The sequence below is a fragment of the Ruditapes philippinarum genome, unplaced genomic scaffold (assembly GCF_026571515.1).
Source record: "Ruditapes philippinarum isolate M1 unplaced genomic scaffold, ASM2657151v2 ctg4536_1_1_1_1, whole genome shotgun sequence".
Classification (NCBI taxonomy): Eukaryota; Metazoa; Mollusca; class Bivalvia; order Venerida; family Veneridae; genus Ruditapes; species Ruditapes philippinarum.
Genome location: NW_026858363.1, coordinates 8,029 through 27,898, shown reverse-complemented (window position 1 = coordinate 27,898; position 19,870 = coordinate 8,029). Strand labels below are relative to the sequence as shown.

The window sequence follows — 19,870 nt, the reverse complement described above, 5'->3', positions numbered from 1 at the left end:
CAACACATGCTGATCAACATTCCTGTAAAGTTTCATGACTCTAGGTCAAATACTTTTTGAGTTACGTGCGACACAAAAGTGAACGGACGGACGGACAGACAAGGGTAAATCTAAATGCCCGCCACTAACGTGGGGGCAAAAAAACACACAGCATTTAAGATTATAAAGAATAAGTAATTCAAATCAAAGAAGCCTTTTAAAGTAAAAACAAAATCAAAACATGATGAGCTCATAAAACATAAGTATTTTATTAGGCCCTTCATTAAAGAGGGGTTATATTGTTGACTTCAAATCATTGACCCTCAACTCTGTAGGCTAGATGCTTGCTAAGGACTTTGTATTCATTCATGTGAGGAAGCTATTCAACAAGCTAATGAAAGATTGGTGATTTTACTTAGGAGCCACCTCATGCCCAAAATAATGCATCCATGACGGGGCATCTAAGACTTTCTTTACAGGTAAACCTGGAACGTAATCATATGACCATGAAATTAATGGTCAACATCATCACTTGTTCATGAAATTAATGGTGTGACTTATTAACCAACACCAAAAGAAAGATAATCAGAATAATAAATCTAAAATCACTACAATAACAATATATTACTTCAAGTTGATTAAGGGCCTCTGTTGCTAGTCTCATCATCTGTCGAGCTGTGTTTAACCTCATCTGGGCCTCGCTGACTGTTGCTCCAGTTTGTACAGGGCCTAAATGTATGTGTACATCTACAGCTGAGCCATCCGGCTAAAATTAGAATTTACATTGCTCAAACAAACACATTCTTTTACTCTATAATACCTTGAGCTATTTTACATCTATTATATATTACATATATTTTATATCTGGTTAAGGCAGACAAAATTGTCATCACATTTGCAAATAAGAAAAAAAGTTCTCTATAGTTACAAGATTGTTTATATAAGTATGACATTATAGTTTCAATTTTGAAATTTTTATGTGTAGTGGAATGGCCCAGTGGTCTACGTGTCGGACTAGGTATTTAAGGATTGCTGGCAAAGTGAATTCAAACCCCGTCAAAGGCAAGCTGTTTTTTCCTTGAGCAAGAAACTTTACACTCACTGCTTAGTACTGGTTGGTTAGAGTGTTTAAATAGGCTTATAACTTCCAACACAATCAAACTAAAATAAATTAAAACAAACTAATTTTGAACTTATATAAGGCGACATACTGATGTTCTTGTTGAGACTCGTGCATTTCTTCCCATGTCTCCCATACTACGTATTGCTTCTTGGGCTATATTCTGAAAACACAGTATCAAAATATCTATAGCTGATATTGCTTCATAAATCAAACTTAAAGGATTAAAGTTCAGAAATACAGGGAGTCCTGGATTACACAGTAAAATCGTGATTTTCAGTTACATAAAAACTGTAATCAAAATATGACAAAGAGACTGTATGGCAATCTATGAATAAGTCAGAGAGAAACCTTGGATGTGACCAGTTTCCATCTGTTTCTCCCAGTAAATTTTTCTTTGAAGTTAGTTAGGAGTTTTATGTCACATTTAAATTGGTAAAGTCTTTTGGCAACATGTCAATTTTACTGTACTGTATAAACCATGCTGCTCTTCTGAACATTAGACTGACACATGCAGACAATTGGGTTTATTCAACAACATAAGCCTATCACCTATCCATATTTTTTCTATAACTATACACTCCAGTATATGTGGGAGAGTGTCTACATTGTTGAACCATTTTACATGTGTATACCTGTACCATATTTGTGTCAATGATATCTGAGGGAAGACTGAAGGAGCCTACCACCACACTGTTTACGTCGCGTCCTGGAGGTGCCGTGCTTGGCTGGTGGTTGTCATTGCCCGCTGGTCTCCCACTGCCTGGTGGCGGCCGCAAAACAACGTGAACGACTTTTCCATGAACATCTGAAAATAATAACATACCGTTAATGCATACAGACGGACAAAATGCATAGAGTGAACAAATTAAATAGAAATACAACTTATTGCTATCAATAAAACAGGTTTACCTTATTTTTCCCTATACAATTTGTTTGATTCCAAACATGCAAAAATAATCATAGTCACCCTACCTAATCATTCCTTATATGAAAAATAAATATTTTAATTTTACCTCAATAATTTTACTTTTAAAGAGAATGGAATAAGTATCCTGTCATACATGTAAAAATTTAAACTACTGGATCATACAACTTATAATTCAAAGGATTTCAAGCAAGAAGACTTTAATATGTCATCACAACACGTTAAAATTAAGTCATATATATTCTAGATTATCTCTGTATAAATTCTGGACATTTTCTCTCATTACAAAGACTTAATGATATTTAGAACTATGGATATAGAAATAATAAATCAATATATCAAATCTTACCATAATCTTTCAATAGTTTATCATCTTGTAGAACACGACCTTGAAATATCAATCGTTGTGTGTCGGGTAGTATGCTCTAAATATATAGTAAAATTATTATGTAAATGTTGCACATTTTATTTGAAATAATCCCAATTTTGATAGAAAAATTAACAAAAACAAGTGCACCACATGTAGTGTTAAAGCTTGTCTGTTCTAAGTTAAAAAGGGGCATAACTCCAAAAATATTGCTTTCTGACTTATGCCCCTTGTCTAACAACTGCATCTTGTCATCATAAGCAAGTATTCGACATCTTTTGAAAGGTTTGAATAATTAACTAGTTCAAACATTTTGCATGATGACTACACGGCAGCAAACAAAATCATAATGGCCGGACTTTTTCTTTGAAAATGATCGAATATGTTGAAAGATGTCTTTCTTGTCAAATGCCTTCTTTCTTACAATGATCTATCCTCGAATAAATATCTCAAAACATTATGAGTCATGGACAAAGAATATGGAAGAAAAAAAACAAAAGGCAATAACTCAAATGAATCAATGAAGTAATCAGTAATTATACTTGAGCAATGCACTCCTCCTAAATTAGCCTAATCAATTTGACATGAACGGTTTGACTCATTTTACAGTCTAATTAGTTGGACTACTCGTAAATTAGATCAGTCCACATATAAAGTTTCAAGCTGGTATCTTTATATCTTAATATAATATTAAGGGTCAGCAATCTTAAAGTATATTAGTGTAGGTCAGGTTAGCAGAATTAGATACACTAGATTTTCTAGAGATCATAAGTTACTATGTAATGGCAATAGACACAATCAGGAATTCAATTATTCATGTAATTATTGTATAAATGCAGATTTATCATGCTTAATTTTCAAAACATTGAAAAGGATCCATCAACTCATTTCTCTTTTTTTATTTCACAATCTGAGTTCCCTTTCATAAATTTCATTTAAACAAAACAGATACTTACAATTGAGTTTGAAATTTTCTCCTTAAACTGGCGAACTGTAGTCTGAAATTAGATTAAAAGCAGAGCTATAAATTTCAGAACATTCACAAATACAGTTTCGAGCTGTAATTCAATCGTAAATAATACAAACAGAAAAATGTATGCATATAGTAGTTAGTCTAACATGTCTGATAGCAATACTACAGCCACACTGTCACAGAATATCTTTTTATTATGACAAGTATTCCAACATAATCAAACAAACACAGAAAATAATCATTATTTAAAGATAAGATTTTTTTAATAATAATTTTAAAATATGATGAAAAATATACAGATTTCATTCAAAGATTTACTTTTGTCACTTATGACATAATTAAGATGCTATTGCTAACTTACGTTTTCAGGAACACTGAAACTTCTATTTTGGCCATCCAAAGTTTTCACTGTAACATCCAACATATTGGACTTCTTTACTTTATTTCATCCACTTGTAGCCTTTACTTCTGTTATAATCTTGAAAAAAAAAAGAAAAATTTGATTCTTAACAAAGATATAGATTAGGTATGTCTAGTATAAAATGAGCCGCATCATGACAAAACCAACGTAATGCGTTTGCGACCAGCATGGATCCACCCCACTTATAGGGAAAAAAAGTGTTTTACAGATCAGGAAATTTACAGTAACTAAAGAAACTAAACACATAAAATAAAAGTATCAAAAAAATATAGTTTCCAATGATAGTACTTTTATTAATATCTTAATTGCATGTTTATTTTTAGTAATTTCAAGGTTTACTGTTGTTGAATCATAAAAAAAAAACATAAAGAGTTAAGACTGGGAAAAAAACATCATTTTCAATCCCAATTTTTTAAATTTCTTTGTTTTCTTTCCTAGGGAATATCTGACAAGACTTAGCAACATAAATAGTGTGGACTCTAGTTAGGGGTGCAACGTTTCACCAGCTCACAACATTACCGCAGTATGAAAATTAAGTCCGGGTATGATATGTATCGGTCTGAATCGTTTTTTTTTTGTTTTTTTTTTTTAATTATTTCATTTTCCTCTTAAAGGACATCATAAGTTATCAATTAATTATTAAAGATGAATAAATGTTTCATTTAAAATACTAACAGAGTGTAATTTCCTAAGATGTAGAACATGTTGTTAGAAAGTATGGCATTTTTACTTTCCATTTTAAAACATGGCACTGACCATTGTTGAAGTGGAGGATGAATACAAATTTATAAGAAACAAAAAGTGACATTTGGACATTCTTTCAAGTGAAGCATCTATAGAAATGACAAAAATATCATTAAAACTGAAGCATGCTGCACATTATGTTGATAAAACTATTTAGAATAGTGTTGGCACTACCAACTTTTTTTATTTTCGGAAATCCCCTAAGTTTATATAAAATTATATAGAGGATATTTGTTTGTTTTGCATGTAAGATTGAAATATAATTTCACTGAGTGAACACCAGATGCAATATTTTCATGAATGGTGAAGCCACGAGTGAAAATAGAATAGCTGGTATTCACGAATGAAATATATTTCAATCTTATATGTAAAACAAATAAATTTTCTTTTTATTTCATGCTTTTTAAGAGATTTTAGGTATATTTTTTACTGATTTTGCCGCGTAACGCCGCGCATTCTCCTTTGTGACGTCATCACATCATGACGTCACATCATCAATTTTGAAATATTGTTCTGTTAAATATCTCTATTTTTGTTACATTTTAATAAGATGTATGATGACATCGACTTTCTTTTTCTAAAGAAGCAAATTCTAAGTATGACAACAATTATTTCTGCCTGTTATTACATTTAGTTATGATTTTCTTTTCATCTGCATTCAGATATATTCTGAGTACAGTGAAAATTATATCTTATAAATTTCACTAGTTGTTTATCAGAATATAATCATCTGATATATTGCAATAAAACACTGGAAAGCATGAAATAAAATACGTATAAACATTTATCATGATATGTGGGATCTATGTATCGCAATTATTGTGATACTTTTTTTCTGAGCGATACTCATGCCTTACTCTGTGACAGGCACACATTTCGAGCAGCAATGATACACATACATGTACAACATACTGCTTTAAAATCATTTACGATTACTCTAAGCAGGTATACATTGTATACATTAAAGAGACAGCTATGAGAATCAAGGGAATCCGGGAACCAGTCCCTAGCTCTTATTGAATAGACCCCCAGGCTTCCCGAAACTGCTGAAAAATTTGCCTGACATTCGGTCAGACAAACTTTCAATTCTTGTCTGACCGAAAGAACGTTTGTCTGACCGATTTTTTCCCCAAATATATGTATATGGTAATACCTTTGTGTTTTTTTTTAAAGACATAGCCTATTGATTCGCTTTTTTTTCTTCATTAGATACAGGGCTCATCCGGAAGGGCGATTCAGGCGAAAACTTCGCCGTGTATATTTCCATTTCGCTCTCCCAATTGATCAAAGAGAAGTCAACATCGCCGATAAAATCTTAATTCCCAAAGAGTAATTACTTGGCGATGTAAAGAGCAGAGATTGTATCCGCCCATATGACGACTGCTAATTATCATTATCCAATCAGAGCGTCGCTTTATACTACCCTTCTACCTGTAGGCTGTATGCAAAGCGATAGACCGCCTACTGTAAACAGTAAATAATGAGAGCGTCGGCCCGAAACGGGTATAATTGTGTGACAGTTTTTCGAGTTTAATACGGGATTAGGCGATAATTTAGATTGTTTTTTCCCCGATCATCTAAACACGTGCAAATCTTCCCTTATTGATATACACGCTGTGTTTAACCCGAGTAATGGCGATGTGCGATGGGTTTTTCACGGCTATCACAAAACTGTTAGTCAATTAAAAATAATCAATTTCATTAATTATCAGCGACCGGATTAAAAACTAAATCATAGTTTTGAATGATTTCAGTCCGTTAACATCAATTAAAAATTGTTATGTCGCTCATGTCACGGCTACAGGGTGAATTGCCCAAACCTTGATACACCTACGCGAAAATTTAAGAAAGCCAATTCGCAAAAATCTTACGATTGGTATGTTGTAGACAGTGAGAGTGTTTGGCATTGTTATCTTTGCAAAAATGCCAAATTTGACACAGCTTACGCCTTACGCATGTGGGCACGACATCCCGGAAAAACTACGAATCATGATCGGCATGTTACATATCGGTCGTATATCATGTGTACATGTATGTAACAACAAAATTTGTCAGGAAAGAAGTGTTTTTATTGTTTCAATATATATATTTGTTTTAATGTCATAAACATGACACTCAGATAAAGATTTATCAATATTGTAAATTTCAAAAAGCATTATTTATAAAGATATTACTAGTTAAACATTTCATGAAAATAAAGGGAGGTGATTAGAAATTTATTTTCTACCATTTCTTAGTCAAATTTTTCAATAAGAAATGAATGTATATAATTTTAGTGATCAAATATAATGTGCACAATTGTTTGCAGTACATATTTTACATATTCTTCGATGTTTGAAAATTGTTTTATAAGCATAATTATATGCACATAAATGTGACATTACAACAAAAAAAAACATTAACAATATACATACATACAAGATCATAAAAGAATTTCTCTAATCAGAACAGAATTGACAGATTTTGTTAATCAATATCCAATGTAACTTTATCTTCTATTAAAAGTGAGGCAAGTAAAAATATAAAATGAATTTATTCACCATATTTTTTCTTACACATTATTATCAATAAATCTACATGAAAATATATAAACAAATATTTAAAGAAAGCTTATAAATAGCTGATAAATAGATTAATTGTGTTTATATTGTAGTTAAAGGATGTATAGCCATGCATGTTAATTCACACACATTGGGTTGTTTCCCTTCTCCCTATTTTTCGCGAGGAAGTCACTTCTCCCTAAAATTTTCCCCCAGGATGAGCCCTGAGATAATTTACGTTTTTTTGCCTGGCGTAGCGCCATAGCAATAATGCAGTAACACCGACATTTTCTTCTAAGTACAAGTTCATTGAAAGTCGTATGTATCTAGAATTTGATTGGACACTTATAATGAAACGGCGAATCAAAACTTGTTTTACATTTTTTTTATTCAAGGGAGAAAACTTGGTCTTGATCGGTCTTGGATATATCCCGGTATTCGTACCGGACATAAGGTCCGGAACTCGGAAAAAAAATATCGGACCGACCTGATTTTTGCCGGACATGTCCGACAGTCGGGCAACTTTCACGAAGCCTGGACCCCTTGGTTCTTTTACATGCCCAATGTATAGCACTGATACATGCGACGATTACCTGTATTTTTTACCAGTACAACTCTAGGTAGGTGGGAAACACTGAAAGTGTCTCTGAAAAAACCCAAGAGTGTAACCCAGGATCGAACCCAAGACATCAGGAGTGATAATCAGTGGTCTAACCAACTGAGCTATCGCGCCACCCAAGTCATACCATAGGTACTTTGTTAACAGATTAAGAACCTTTAAACTAATTGGGAGAAACACTGTGTATAAAAAACGAACAATAGGTTAAATTTCGTAACATTGATGATTCAGATAAATTTGTGAACTTCTGATAAATATTTTAAGTTTAGAGCGCCTAAAACCGGTTTAAATTCAGCAGTGGTTTAACTACCACTGACCGTTCCCCATAAGGCGGTACCCATCTGTGTACCTTCACATGTTTTCATGTCTGTATTGTGACTTGTTTTTGAACATGTTTTGTGATGTCTGCCTTGTTGGATTGTCGTTTATTGTAGTAATTTTCTCACACCCCCCTCCCACTTTTTTTACCCCCTCCCCTTTTCACCCTTATCCCTTTAATTCCCATATGGGCCCGTTTTAGTTTTTTATGATTTCACACATTACATGTCCCTCTCCTTTCGCCGCCCTTGTGGTTAGTTTGGTGACTTCTGGGTGCCCTACTTTGGTGAGCGGGGGAGCTGCGTCCGGTGAACGTTACCTTTACCTTGTTGATCTTTATTTTTGCTTTTTTTAAACTGAATGGTCTTCAACAGTCAAATTTTTTATCCGTTCTAAACAAGTGTTGATGTATCTCGATGTAACTTAACACATTTGTATATTTTAAAAGAAAACATGGAGAGCAAAACTGTAAAAATAAGATAACTTACAGTGAAATCTGAACTACAACAAATGTTTAAATTGTGTTTGTTACGAAATTTGCCTGGAATTTTCTTTTCACCGACTTTCTGTTTCTGGTTTACGATAATAATTTTTACGACAATTATTTTGACGTGTTCTTGAATTAAAGATAAATTAATGTTTAAAAATGAATGAATTGAACCAATTAAGTTTGAAATACAACAATTTGATGATAAAATACAATTCTGTTTTTGAAGCTATTTTACGACATATTTGCCAAAATCGCAAGTTTCCGGCTCTTTCCGTCAACAATCGTAATTTTTCGGCACTTCTCGTCAATTTTCGGTAAAAATTGTCTTAGGCCCCTACTTTAGAATTGTGCTCCCTTAAAATACAAGCTTACAATTGCGTAGGTGTGAGGGTAATTTTAAACGATACCATTTATCATAATCCTCTATAATCTTTTTTTCGCTTCAAAGCTAATAGAACGGTGCGTATAACTACAGGCGTACTCCTGTACGCCCGTGCGTACAAATCAATCCTGTATTCAAAAAAAAAATTCTAAAAAAGTGATAAAACAGAAGGGGTAGTGTGGTCGGGGTACTACTGACTATTTCGACGTTATCATTATATACAAAATTCATAACATATGTAGTGTAAATTAATATCTTTTAAAAATATCTATAGTGCGATATCTTGTACAGATTCAGAGGAGGGAAGTTACGAAAAGCTTAAGGTGCCGGAATTAATCAGAATCCATTCTCGGCCAAGATATTCGCCAAGCAGTTGCGGCATGTTTTGTGCACCGTACTTCTTATTCGGCGAGCAGGTCGCCCGCCAAACGTTCCCGTATCGGCCCATTTGTGTCCTCTTCTGCTTTTTGATCAAATTTAAGGTGAACGTCGCGTGTCATGGCCATGCACGCGACGTTCACCTGTGCTTTTGATTGGATGCTGCTGCATGGCGTGGCTGGATTTTGCAGCGGGCTGCGTTCTGTATATTTGATTTTTGTTCTCATCTTTTAATCAGAAAACAAGTGACAATTGGTGTAATTTCCCTATGGCATATTAATCAATTGATTACTGCATATAATAATTTGGCCGTCCCGAAAAGGCAGAAAAATACAGAGTGTACAATTCCATCTCAATTTTATGCATTTATTCAAAAGAATCGCCAGGTTCTTAAATAAGTTGTTGAGAGGTCAGCAAAACATTGCGATCGATGATCGAGTCTCCGGTAGTTACATCATTAATATTAAAGTCGTATATCTGCTAATGAATTTAGTTTATCACAAAAATCTTAAATGAATTCTTTAATGTATTCACGCGAGTTCTATATTTAACTCAATATAATCTATGTTATACGCAACGATTTTTAATTAATTTACTGACATTTCTAAAAGGAGATTTTAAAATATCTTTGCGTTTTTATATATTGTATTGTAACTAAATATTCAACAGGCCAAAACATTCACTGAACTTAGTTACAATTTTCACACTATTATCATTCTTAAATTAATATATTGTTCCAACAGTTGCTACTTATGAAGGTGCAGAATGACGGTCTTTCCTGATAGGGCATTGGGGTATTGTACCTCGCATTTAACGCAAGCTTAAATATGAATAAACCCATCTTTGTCCGAGAATCTCAGTGTTAGCTGTGGCTTATGTGGTGGACTAACGTAAACTTGACAATTGCCATTCAGCGGCCCCGGCTTTTTTAAAGGAAGCAAGTCTCTGTACTCAAACATGAGGCATTGTTTGACGGTTTTAATGGTCATGCCATTGTCAACGGCAACAACTGAAATAAAACGCCAGAAATACGTACGATGTAGACTGAGCGTATGTCTGGTCTAGGCCTCATAAATGTTTACAATATTTAAAAGATAGGGTAAGGCCTCAACAGACGGTAGGATTTTGAAGTACAACACCAATTAAAACTAAAATGTACAGACAAATCTTAATGTGTGAAGGCTACTATTTCTTGAAATCGGAAACCTTAAGTCTAGATGTAAGGGATAGGACATGTTCTATTTTGAAAATCTTGTTGTACAGATTTCTACAAATCTCCCACAATGAAAAGTAACAGATTACCAAATTATCTCCTGATAATAGGTGTAATGAATGAAATTCCAGAACAATTACGGCTGAAAGGTAAACATAGTAGTAAGATGGTGAAAAACTCTTCAGGAGACCCAAAGTTGTGTTATGTTCGAATCCCAAATTGTTCCGAAAATGATTATGTCACGGTATTGAACTGTTCTCTAATCAGGGGAGGTAGTTTGTAGGCGGCCGGATAGCTCAGTCAGTAGATCCGCAGTACGGTATTCCAAGGGTCCCAGGTTTGAGTCTCGGTCCATAAAAAATGGAGGTGTTTCAATCATTACTCATGGAGAAAGAAAATTATTTAGTGAGTGAAGTATGTAAGGGATCAATTGGGAGGGAACTTCTTTTTAGGGAAACCTGAGATGATTCCTGCAATGCAGAATTATCGTCTGGATGTAGTGTTGTATGGCTTTGAAAATTGTACATCTTATCTCTAATTAGTGTAGTAGGACTAAATCCTACCGTCTGTTGAGGCCTGTAGTAAATGCCGAGTAGACAAGTTTGCATATACCAACGAAACAGTCGTCTAGCGTTTGTTGTTTACTGAATACGGGAAATTTGTTGCTATAACACCAGTTTGTAGGTCGCAAAATCACAAACGTTTGCTGCAAAAAAAAAATGATTATAAAAATAAAAAAAGTTTTATGGTAACGTACACAATTTTAAAATTAATAAAAAGAGTTTGAAATCATCACCAATATGTTGTCAATATAGTATATAGGTAGTCACGAAATGCCAGGATATCGCTTCCTCTTTCAAAAAAATACTCAGGGGAGTATGCCCCCCCCCCCCCCCCCCGTTAAGGAGTACATATAAAAATAGTTCAGTAACGCCTCTGCTTGACCAAAATGAGACCTGACATTGTTTTTATGGTCATCAGCTACATGTACAAAACTCATATAGTTCCGTGGGAAGAAAGAATTGAAAAGATTTATAAGCGAAGACTGCAGTACTTTTAAGGTACATTATGTCTCATAAATATCTTTTTTATTCTCTAGAAAGGTCAAACGTACATTTAATAATGTTGTAATAATTGATTTAAAGCCTGTTAGATATTAAACAATCTTAAGAAATTTATTGGAGTTTTATAACTGTCAATCATTGACCTTAATTGACCTTAATTGTCAATTAAGGTCTGTAAGTCAATAGGCTGCACCATGGACACGAGAAACAGATCTCGAGGATCTAGGATATCCTTACAAATCATAACTTTACTTATTCTATATGTAAATGGTAAAATGATATACAATTAAGGCCACGTGTATGTATTATAATCAATTGTCATATGATTATTTTGAATGATACAAACTCCTGGCGTAGGTGTTTTTAATTTACGATGTATTTATGTAGAATACAACTTAATTATCAAATGTAGTTATTTAACATTGCAATAGTTCAGCAATGCGAATTAGACAACACATATTACAAATACATATAGTTAATGAAATCATTAAAAGCGCCTCAATAAGATGAAATAACCTAGTCATACAGTGCAACCTCTGTAAAGAGTCCATCTGAAAGTAAAGCAATAACCTCCGAAGAAAAACAGTAGGTTTCCCTTTAGTAACATTTCACAATGATTTTTGGGGAGGCTATGCCGACCCAATGTTAATAACCGTCCGTTAAATCTTACTGCCGCGGTAATCAGGTCAAAAAATAGTACCTTGATTTTTTCTAAGCTGACTCATCACTCATCACAGACATTTACAATATGAACTTTTATTTCATATCTGCGATTTGTAAAGATAATAATTCTCTGAAAAATTCTTGATTTTTGTTTGTTATTTTTTCACAATCACTACTCCGTGACGTCATACTGCCGCGGTAATCAGGTTCAGGCATACGTACGTTGGTAATAAATAGTTCTGGTATGAAAACCCTTCTATATAATAACTTTATCAATATTTTTTAAACAAAAAGCATAAATGAAAATTTATAGGAAATGCTTTAATTAGGTGGCAAAAATTCTTTATTATTTTTGATAACAATTTTCCAATTACTACGCAGCGACCAACTGTTTTATGACGGGTCATTAACTAGAACGTTGCAACACCGTAGTCTCAATATCATGCATGTTCTTTTTGTTATAAACCATTAATAGTCCTTAATATTTTTTAAGACAAATAATGGTAAACTGTCGCTTACATCAGATACATGGATCATGCTTGCGTGATAACTAAGGAAAACTAACTTATTAGTACACCTTAGGAGGCTGTACGCGGAAAACGCTCATAAACTGCTATATCATATAGCTGTTAGTAAATATGTTGCATACATTTAATTAAAAATTCACTAATGGTGATGAACATATAGTTTGAAAACATTATATTCTTAAACCATGTATCGCCGAAAAAAAACTATTTAACTACAAAAATCCGTAAGGACCCTCCGACAAAATTTCACCACAAGATTACATTTAATATTAGCAAAAAAAACAAAGCAATTCTTATATTTTCATCTTACATAATTCATTAATCAAACTTTTAACATAAAAGTATCTTTTAAAAATATGTCTGGCAATTGACAGATCCCTACTCTGATCTTTTATTTGTAAAGGAATAAATTTAAACAAGTGCTCTTTTGTTTAGGAATATTTTGTAGTGAAAGTCTTAATATATCCACTAATCTCATAATTAGAATTAGACAGGTCAGGGATTTATACAACCAGCAGTTTAAGTTATCTACGCTCATTTTAATCCCAATAGAAACATTCAAATATTTGGGGTAAAAAAACATGACCAAAGTACCTAGTAGTCGTTTACCCGGTGGTGATCCCATTAAACTGATCATAGATTCGAATAGAAAACACAAATAGAAACATGTGTTTCGGTACAACAAAAATCGGAAGTAAAGTGAACAGTTAAATGACAGAAATATGTGGTCAAATATGTTTTAACAAGGAAATAATTATTTCAGAGAAAGAAAGATCAGTCTTCAATCAAATGAATGACCCCGTATTGTGTAATTAGAAAGTTTATTCAATTCTAGGGCAACGAATCATAATTTGATAGTTCGTGTGTGATAAAAATTTTCAATACAGATTATGAGATACATAAAATATTAAAGAATAAGAAACTTTAAAATACAAAACATAAAAAAACGCATATATATACGAATGACTTACAGTCGAGCATGGGAAATTCATCAACATACCTTACGAAATTTTAATTTGAAAATGATATTTGCGCGCGCTGAAGTGATTAATGTTTATTTGAATAAATCAAATAAAAAGAACTTATATGTTTGTGTTCTAAAAAGAATTTGCGGCATAAGACGAATTTCGTTTTCATTTTACAACACTTGAAAAATTACTACAGAAAATATGTTGTTGTTTTATTGTTTTGTTTTCAACAAGAGTGTGTGTTTTAAGTTCATTCATTCTCGGCACCGGAATAACCATATGTCCGAGATTATAGCATCGGGGACGTCTTTTTCAAGCAGAATCTTCCTGGTAGCCCATTCTTCGTTCGTTAGTGGTAAAGGAGACGACGGTATTGTCAAGGCATCAACTTCCTGACTGACGACAACAAAAACGGCATTCATTAGCGTCAAACCTCCAGAGTAAGTTACGACAGGTCAACCAATCACCTCTGGTACTTGAGATGACTTGACCTTGACCTGCCGTGTGCCTTCTCCGCGACGTGCATACCTCTGGAGGGATTTGGAGAAGTTTCAACAAAAACCTCCAAAACACGCTATTTATAACACCATTCATAGCACTGACGCTTCGATGTTCTCATCTATTTGCGGGAAATGGTCGACAAGGAAAACCCATCGTAATAACCGCACACTCTGTTAACAACAGATTTTCCGCAGTATATATTTCAAGCTAGTGAGGTTTCAAATCCATAAGTTGGTTGAGTGTTGGCGGTAAAAAAGGAAGATAAAAAAAAAGAAGATATAACTTCCTGATCAATTTTCACTTAGGTTGATTCAATTTTGAATAAGCTTTGCAGATATGTATTTTTATACGCCCGTTTGAAAAACGGGACGTATTATGGGAACGCCCCTGGCGGGCGGGCGGCGTCCAATTTTGTCCGGAGCATATCTCCTACATGTATGGAGGGATTTTAATGAAACTTCATAAATATGTTCACCACTATGAGGAGCAGTGTCGCGCACATGAACCAGGTCTCTAGGTCAAAGGTCAAGGTCACACTTAGAGCTCATTAAAAAATGCTTGTCCGGAGCAAAACTTCCACATGTATAGAGGGATTTCAATATTACTTGGCACAAATGTTCACCATTGTAAGGCGGAGTGTCGCGCGCAAAATTCAGGTCCTTGCGGCCAAGGTCAAGGTCACACATAGAGGTCAAAGTTCAGATAAAAATATGAAGATGTGTATATGGACCATTTAGTCATCATTTATTGAGGGATTGTAACACAAATGGTCATTATCAAGACTATGGCTGTGATACATATAATTTAGGTCAATATATACAAGGTCAAGGTCACTAAAGATGATGAAATATCCAGATTTTGTCCGGAGCATATCTCCTACACGCATGGAGGGATTTTAATAAAATTTCATAGAAATGTTCACCATTATGAGAAGCCATGTCATGCACATGAACTAGGTCTCTAGATCAAAGGTCAAGGTCACACTTAGAGCTCATTGAAAAACGCTTGTCCGGAGCAAAACTTCCATATGCATAGAGGGATTTCAATATAACTTGGCACAAATGTTCACCATTATGAGGCGGAGTGTCGCGCACAAAATTCAGGTCCCTGCAGCCAAGGTCAAGGTCACACATAGAGGTCAAAGTTTAGATAAAAATATGAAGATGTGTATAGGGACGATTTAATCATCATTTATTGAGGGATTGTAACAAAATGGCCATTATCATGACTACGGCTGTGACACATGTACTTTAGGTCAATATATGCAAGGTCAAGGTCACTAAAGATGGTGAAATATCCAGATTTTGTCTGGAGCATATCTCCTACATGTATGGAAGAATTTTTATAATACTTTATTGAAATATTCACCACCATGATATGTATTGCTCCATGCATGATCCAGGTCTCCAGGTCAAAGGTCAAGGTCACACTTAGAGCTCATTGAAAAACGCTTGTCCGGAGCAAAACTTCTACATTCATAGGGGGATTTCAATATAACTTGGCACAAATGTTCACCATTGTGAGGCTGAGTGTCGCACGCAAAATTCAGATCCCTGCGACCAAAGTCAAGGTTACACATAGAGGTCAAAGTTCAGATAAAAATATGAATATGTGTATAGGGACCATTTAGTCATCATTTATTGATGGATTGTAGCACAATTGGTAACTATCATGACTAAAGGTGTGACACATTTAATTTAGGTTAATATTTGCAAGGTCACGGTCACTGGAGATGATTAAATATCCAGATGTTGTCCGGAGCATATTTTCTACATGCATGGAGGAGTTTTAATGTTACTTTATAGAATTGTTCACCACCATGAGACGTAGTGCCCTGCACATGAACCAAGTCTCTAGGTCAAAAGTGAAGGTCACAGTTAGAGCTCATAGAAAAACGCTTGTCTGGAGCAAAACTTCTACATGCATAGAGGGATTTCAATATAATTTGGCACAAATGTTCATCATTGTGAGGCTGAGTGCCGTGCATAAAATTCAGGTCCCTGCGACCAAGGTCAAGGTCACACATCCTGTGCATATCTTCCCTACTGATTTGTTTGAAGGTTCATTTAACAACACAGTGCCAAGAATAAAAACTTGCTTGCTAGATAACACTTATCCATAATGCCCCCATCTCCATCTAAAGCTTTCGTAAACGGGCGTATTTTGTGACTATGGCACCCTTGTTTCAAGAAATATTTAGCTTTAATATTATCCGAAGCCGTCAAAGTCAGCGACGAGTAATGAAATGGGAATAATTTTCTGAAACGTGATTTTATTTGAGATTTGCTTCGGGAGAAGACAACTTTCTGTCCGTAGAGCATGAATATTAATACTCATCACAAGACAATGTCTTATTGATCTCAATTATGGTACATGTAAATATGTATAATTTTTATGTTCAATTAAAATGTTGCTTAACTTGCAGTTGTTATAATATTATCATTCAATGATATTAAAATGACATGAAGTATTTATGATGAACAGTCCTAGAATATTTTGATAAGGAACCGTCAGTAGTAAAATGGTATTATATGATCTTATAATGAACAGTCGTCATACCTGCTGGTATGTCATTTATAAATGGTTTTTAGGTTTTTCTTTAACAATCCGAATGTAGACCTCAATGAAATGTTCTGGAATATTAACAAAATGAATAGTCAACCATATTAACCATTTATATGAATGGCTGAACGATAAAAAGCGCAATGTGCATATCTTCTTATTTAACAGCACATTTTAAGCAAAAAGAAAAGAAACTATAAGTCTGAAACATTCTGTCATAGCTTCCCCATCAGTACATTCAGTGCTTTGATTACGTCCAGTGAGCAACACGTCTCAGCACCAATCAAAATATTTGTCTCGGAGAGGGTGTTGCAGTGGTTGTACTATATATAAGTTATTATTCAAAGACAAAATCCATTTTATGTATCACTACTAAGATTTAACTCAAAAGAATGATTAACTCAAAGTGATTACCAAAGTTCGCGGTATTTGGAAAGAAAACTCATGCAGCGTAGTCACGGTGTATAGCCAAAACGGACAATGTACGCCTGTTAAAAAAACGCGTTGCCGAGACATCGTTTGTTCAAGCAACGGACATCCTTCGTTCCATTCGCAGAACACGAAAGATGAGGTTATTTCATAAAGAAAGAAGTAAGTAAGAATTTGAAAAAAAGACAAATGCTACAGACCATCTGCTTTGTTCTCAAAATACATATACAATAAAGTGAGATTGTTACGATAAAACAGAAAACAATTTTTTTCTTTTGATCGAGACATTTTATTACATCTCTTTAAAAACTTCTTATTTGTCGTCTTTTGTGAGCCGAAGTCAATGTTTACCGTTGTTAAATGATAATATAATATCTCTAAATCATCTAAAAGAGAGCTGGTGTTCATTGAATGTTGATATTTTAATTTAAAACTGGCCCACCAATAACAACCGTCCTCTTTATGCTTCCCGATGGATTCGGTCAAATTTTTCAATAAAATCAAACTTAAGAAACATTTATTAAACTTTTAAGAAAGTATTCAAGTAATATTTTACATGTTCTGTGCGATAAATGACTTACAACAACAAGTATATTTCTATTGCGTTACTAACGCAGTAAGGGCTATTTATGCATATTTTGACCACATTTTTGGTAATTTACGGGGGTTGTAAGTGCCATTAAAAATGTGTTAATGGCTTCCTTTTGGTTACTTCACAATGTTAAACATTCAGATACATTTTCAAATTTTTCATGAAAATAAGAATGAATCTGGAGGCGTGTTGCTTTAAACAAAATATAAAACAATCACCGTGTAATAAGAATGCAAGAGAAACATACACAGGAGTACGCGTACATGTACGATACGGATCCATCCAAGACAATAACGCAAAAAGGAGGAAATAATCTAAGTTTATACTAATAACTACATTTGACAAAGTTTGCCTTATTGTTTTTATTGAATTTTTACATAACAATATAATTTTAGACCAATTCTTACTTTAACTGTACTTTCTAGTTATTTGACAAAAGGGATCTTTAAAATCACTTACGTGTTCTTTACGCTGTCGCAAACACATTAGTACAACTTTGTATGATAGCTTCTGGTCGCTTTTATAAACAAATGAAATGCGTTTGAAGCCTAGGTGTTATAAGGAATCCGTGTGCTATACGAATTTATTTTAGTTTGACTGTGTTGGAAGCTATAAAATCATTGAAACACTCTCGAATTCGTTCCTGGAACCAACCAGTACGTACTGAGCAATGAATGTACAGTTTCTTGCTCCAGAAAACAACGGCTTGCCCCTGACGTGGTTTGATTTTCCACGCGGCCAGCAATCTTTAGATTACTAGTCAAACGCGTCAACCACTCGACCATGCCGCCAAATTTGACACAGATTTAAATTTGTGATGCCTTTCTGATTTAGGCGCCAGTCTATCTCATGTTGCGGTGCATCAGCCAAAGTATTGAATTTGGAATATTAATGTTTTGATGTAGTGTTGTTGAGGTGAATGGTGACTTCGGCTAGTCACATTTTTTCCATGAAACTATTTTATAGAATGTAGCACTCCGGATTGGTTTCAGGCCTATTATATGGGTACTTATCCAAATCTTCCACAAATAAATGTGTATGATGACCTTTTTTTCAAATTATCTCAAATAAGATTTTAAATTGTAATGTTTTTTCCCATGAATAAACTCAATCAACCAGAGTATGCAATTTTCATATAATGTTGTTTCATTGCTTCCGAGGGATCACCCATTTCCCAGCATTTTATACTTCATCACAACATATGTTAAGTGTGTGTCAGTCATAGCTGTTAATAGTTGCCCCGTTAACTTCAATTTTGTTATATTTTTCTGGTCCTTTGGGATTAATAATAATATCTGTCATATGTTGCGGTTCGGACCGGAATATCCGTCCCGAGGGGACCCGCGTCCCGAGGGGACCCGCCCATTGGGCGGTATCGAGGCTTGCCGAGTTACCGCCCATGGGCGGGTCCCCTCGGGACGGATATTCCGATCCGAACCGAAAACATATGTCAGATATTTTTCTTGCATATTCTGCTATATTTTTTATATTTCAAATGGTTTACCCCAATATGATATATGGTCATGGAAATTAAAGTCATTTCATCCATAACTATTTTCTTACAATGGCGTATGAACTTACAACTTAAATAACAACGGCGAAATGACGTCATCCTAAGCACATATTTCCCTTCTAAAACGACGTCATTTTAACGCGGTTCATTCCTAAAGTGCGCTAAAATGACGTTGTTTGGCACGCGACCCGTCTGGCAACCCCCATGCCAGATCGTATCGATTTATTCAGGGAATAGACATATATAGAGGATATTGAATGAGTGTAAGTTCAATACTGAATTTATTGCACGAGTTGAATAAAATTATATTATGCGAGCCTCTGGCGAGCATAATATTATTTTATTCAACGAGTGCAATAAATTCAGTAATGAACTTACACGAATTTAATATTCTATTTATCACATACCGAAAATAAAGACCGTTTAAAGTGAAATAAGAGTCATTTTAAATGACGCGCCTATAGAATAACGCTTACATTCAGCGCGTCTTTACACTGTGTTTGTATAACGCTAATGACGTCACGTCAAAATATATGCACGGCCGTGCAATACCATTTTAACGGAGTCGCAAAATCGGCA

At 34.4% G+C, this 19,870-nt stretch overlaps 1 protein-coding gene across 4 annotated transcripts in view; it reads right to left on the bottom strand.

Moving 5' to 3' along the window:
• The window catches only part of LOC132752953 (large proline-rich protein BAG6-like), a 35,448-nt gene extending 26,829 nt beyond the window's left edge, over window positions 1–8,619 (bottom strand). For 2 of the 4 annotated variants that reach the window (XM_060743366.1, XM_060743369.1), the window contains exons 1-7: window positions 8,498–8,619; window positions 3,729–3,845; window positions 3,351–3,392; window positions 2,377–2,452; window positions 1,735–1,907; window positions 1,191–1,262; window positions 608–745 (exon numbers count right to left, since the gene is read on the bottom strand). In XM_060743366.1, the coding sequence (XP_060599349.1) occupies window positions 608–745; window positions 1,191–1,262; window positions 1,735–1,907; window positions 2,377–2,452; window positions 3,351–3,392; window positions 3,729–3,791 (564 nt within the window). In that variant the 5' untranslated portion in view covers window positions 3,792–3,845; window positions 8,498–8,619. The remainder of the gene's footprint in view (window positions 1–607; window positions 746–1,190; window positions 1,263–1,734; window positions 1,908–2,376; window positions 2,453–3,350; window positions 3,393–3,728; window positions 3,846–8,497) is intronic. The other 2 variants (XM_060743367.1, XM_060743368.1) reach the window with 2 other exon arrangements.
• Between the last annotated feature and the right edge of the window lie 11,251 nt (window positions 8,620–19,870).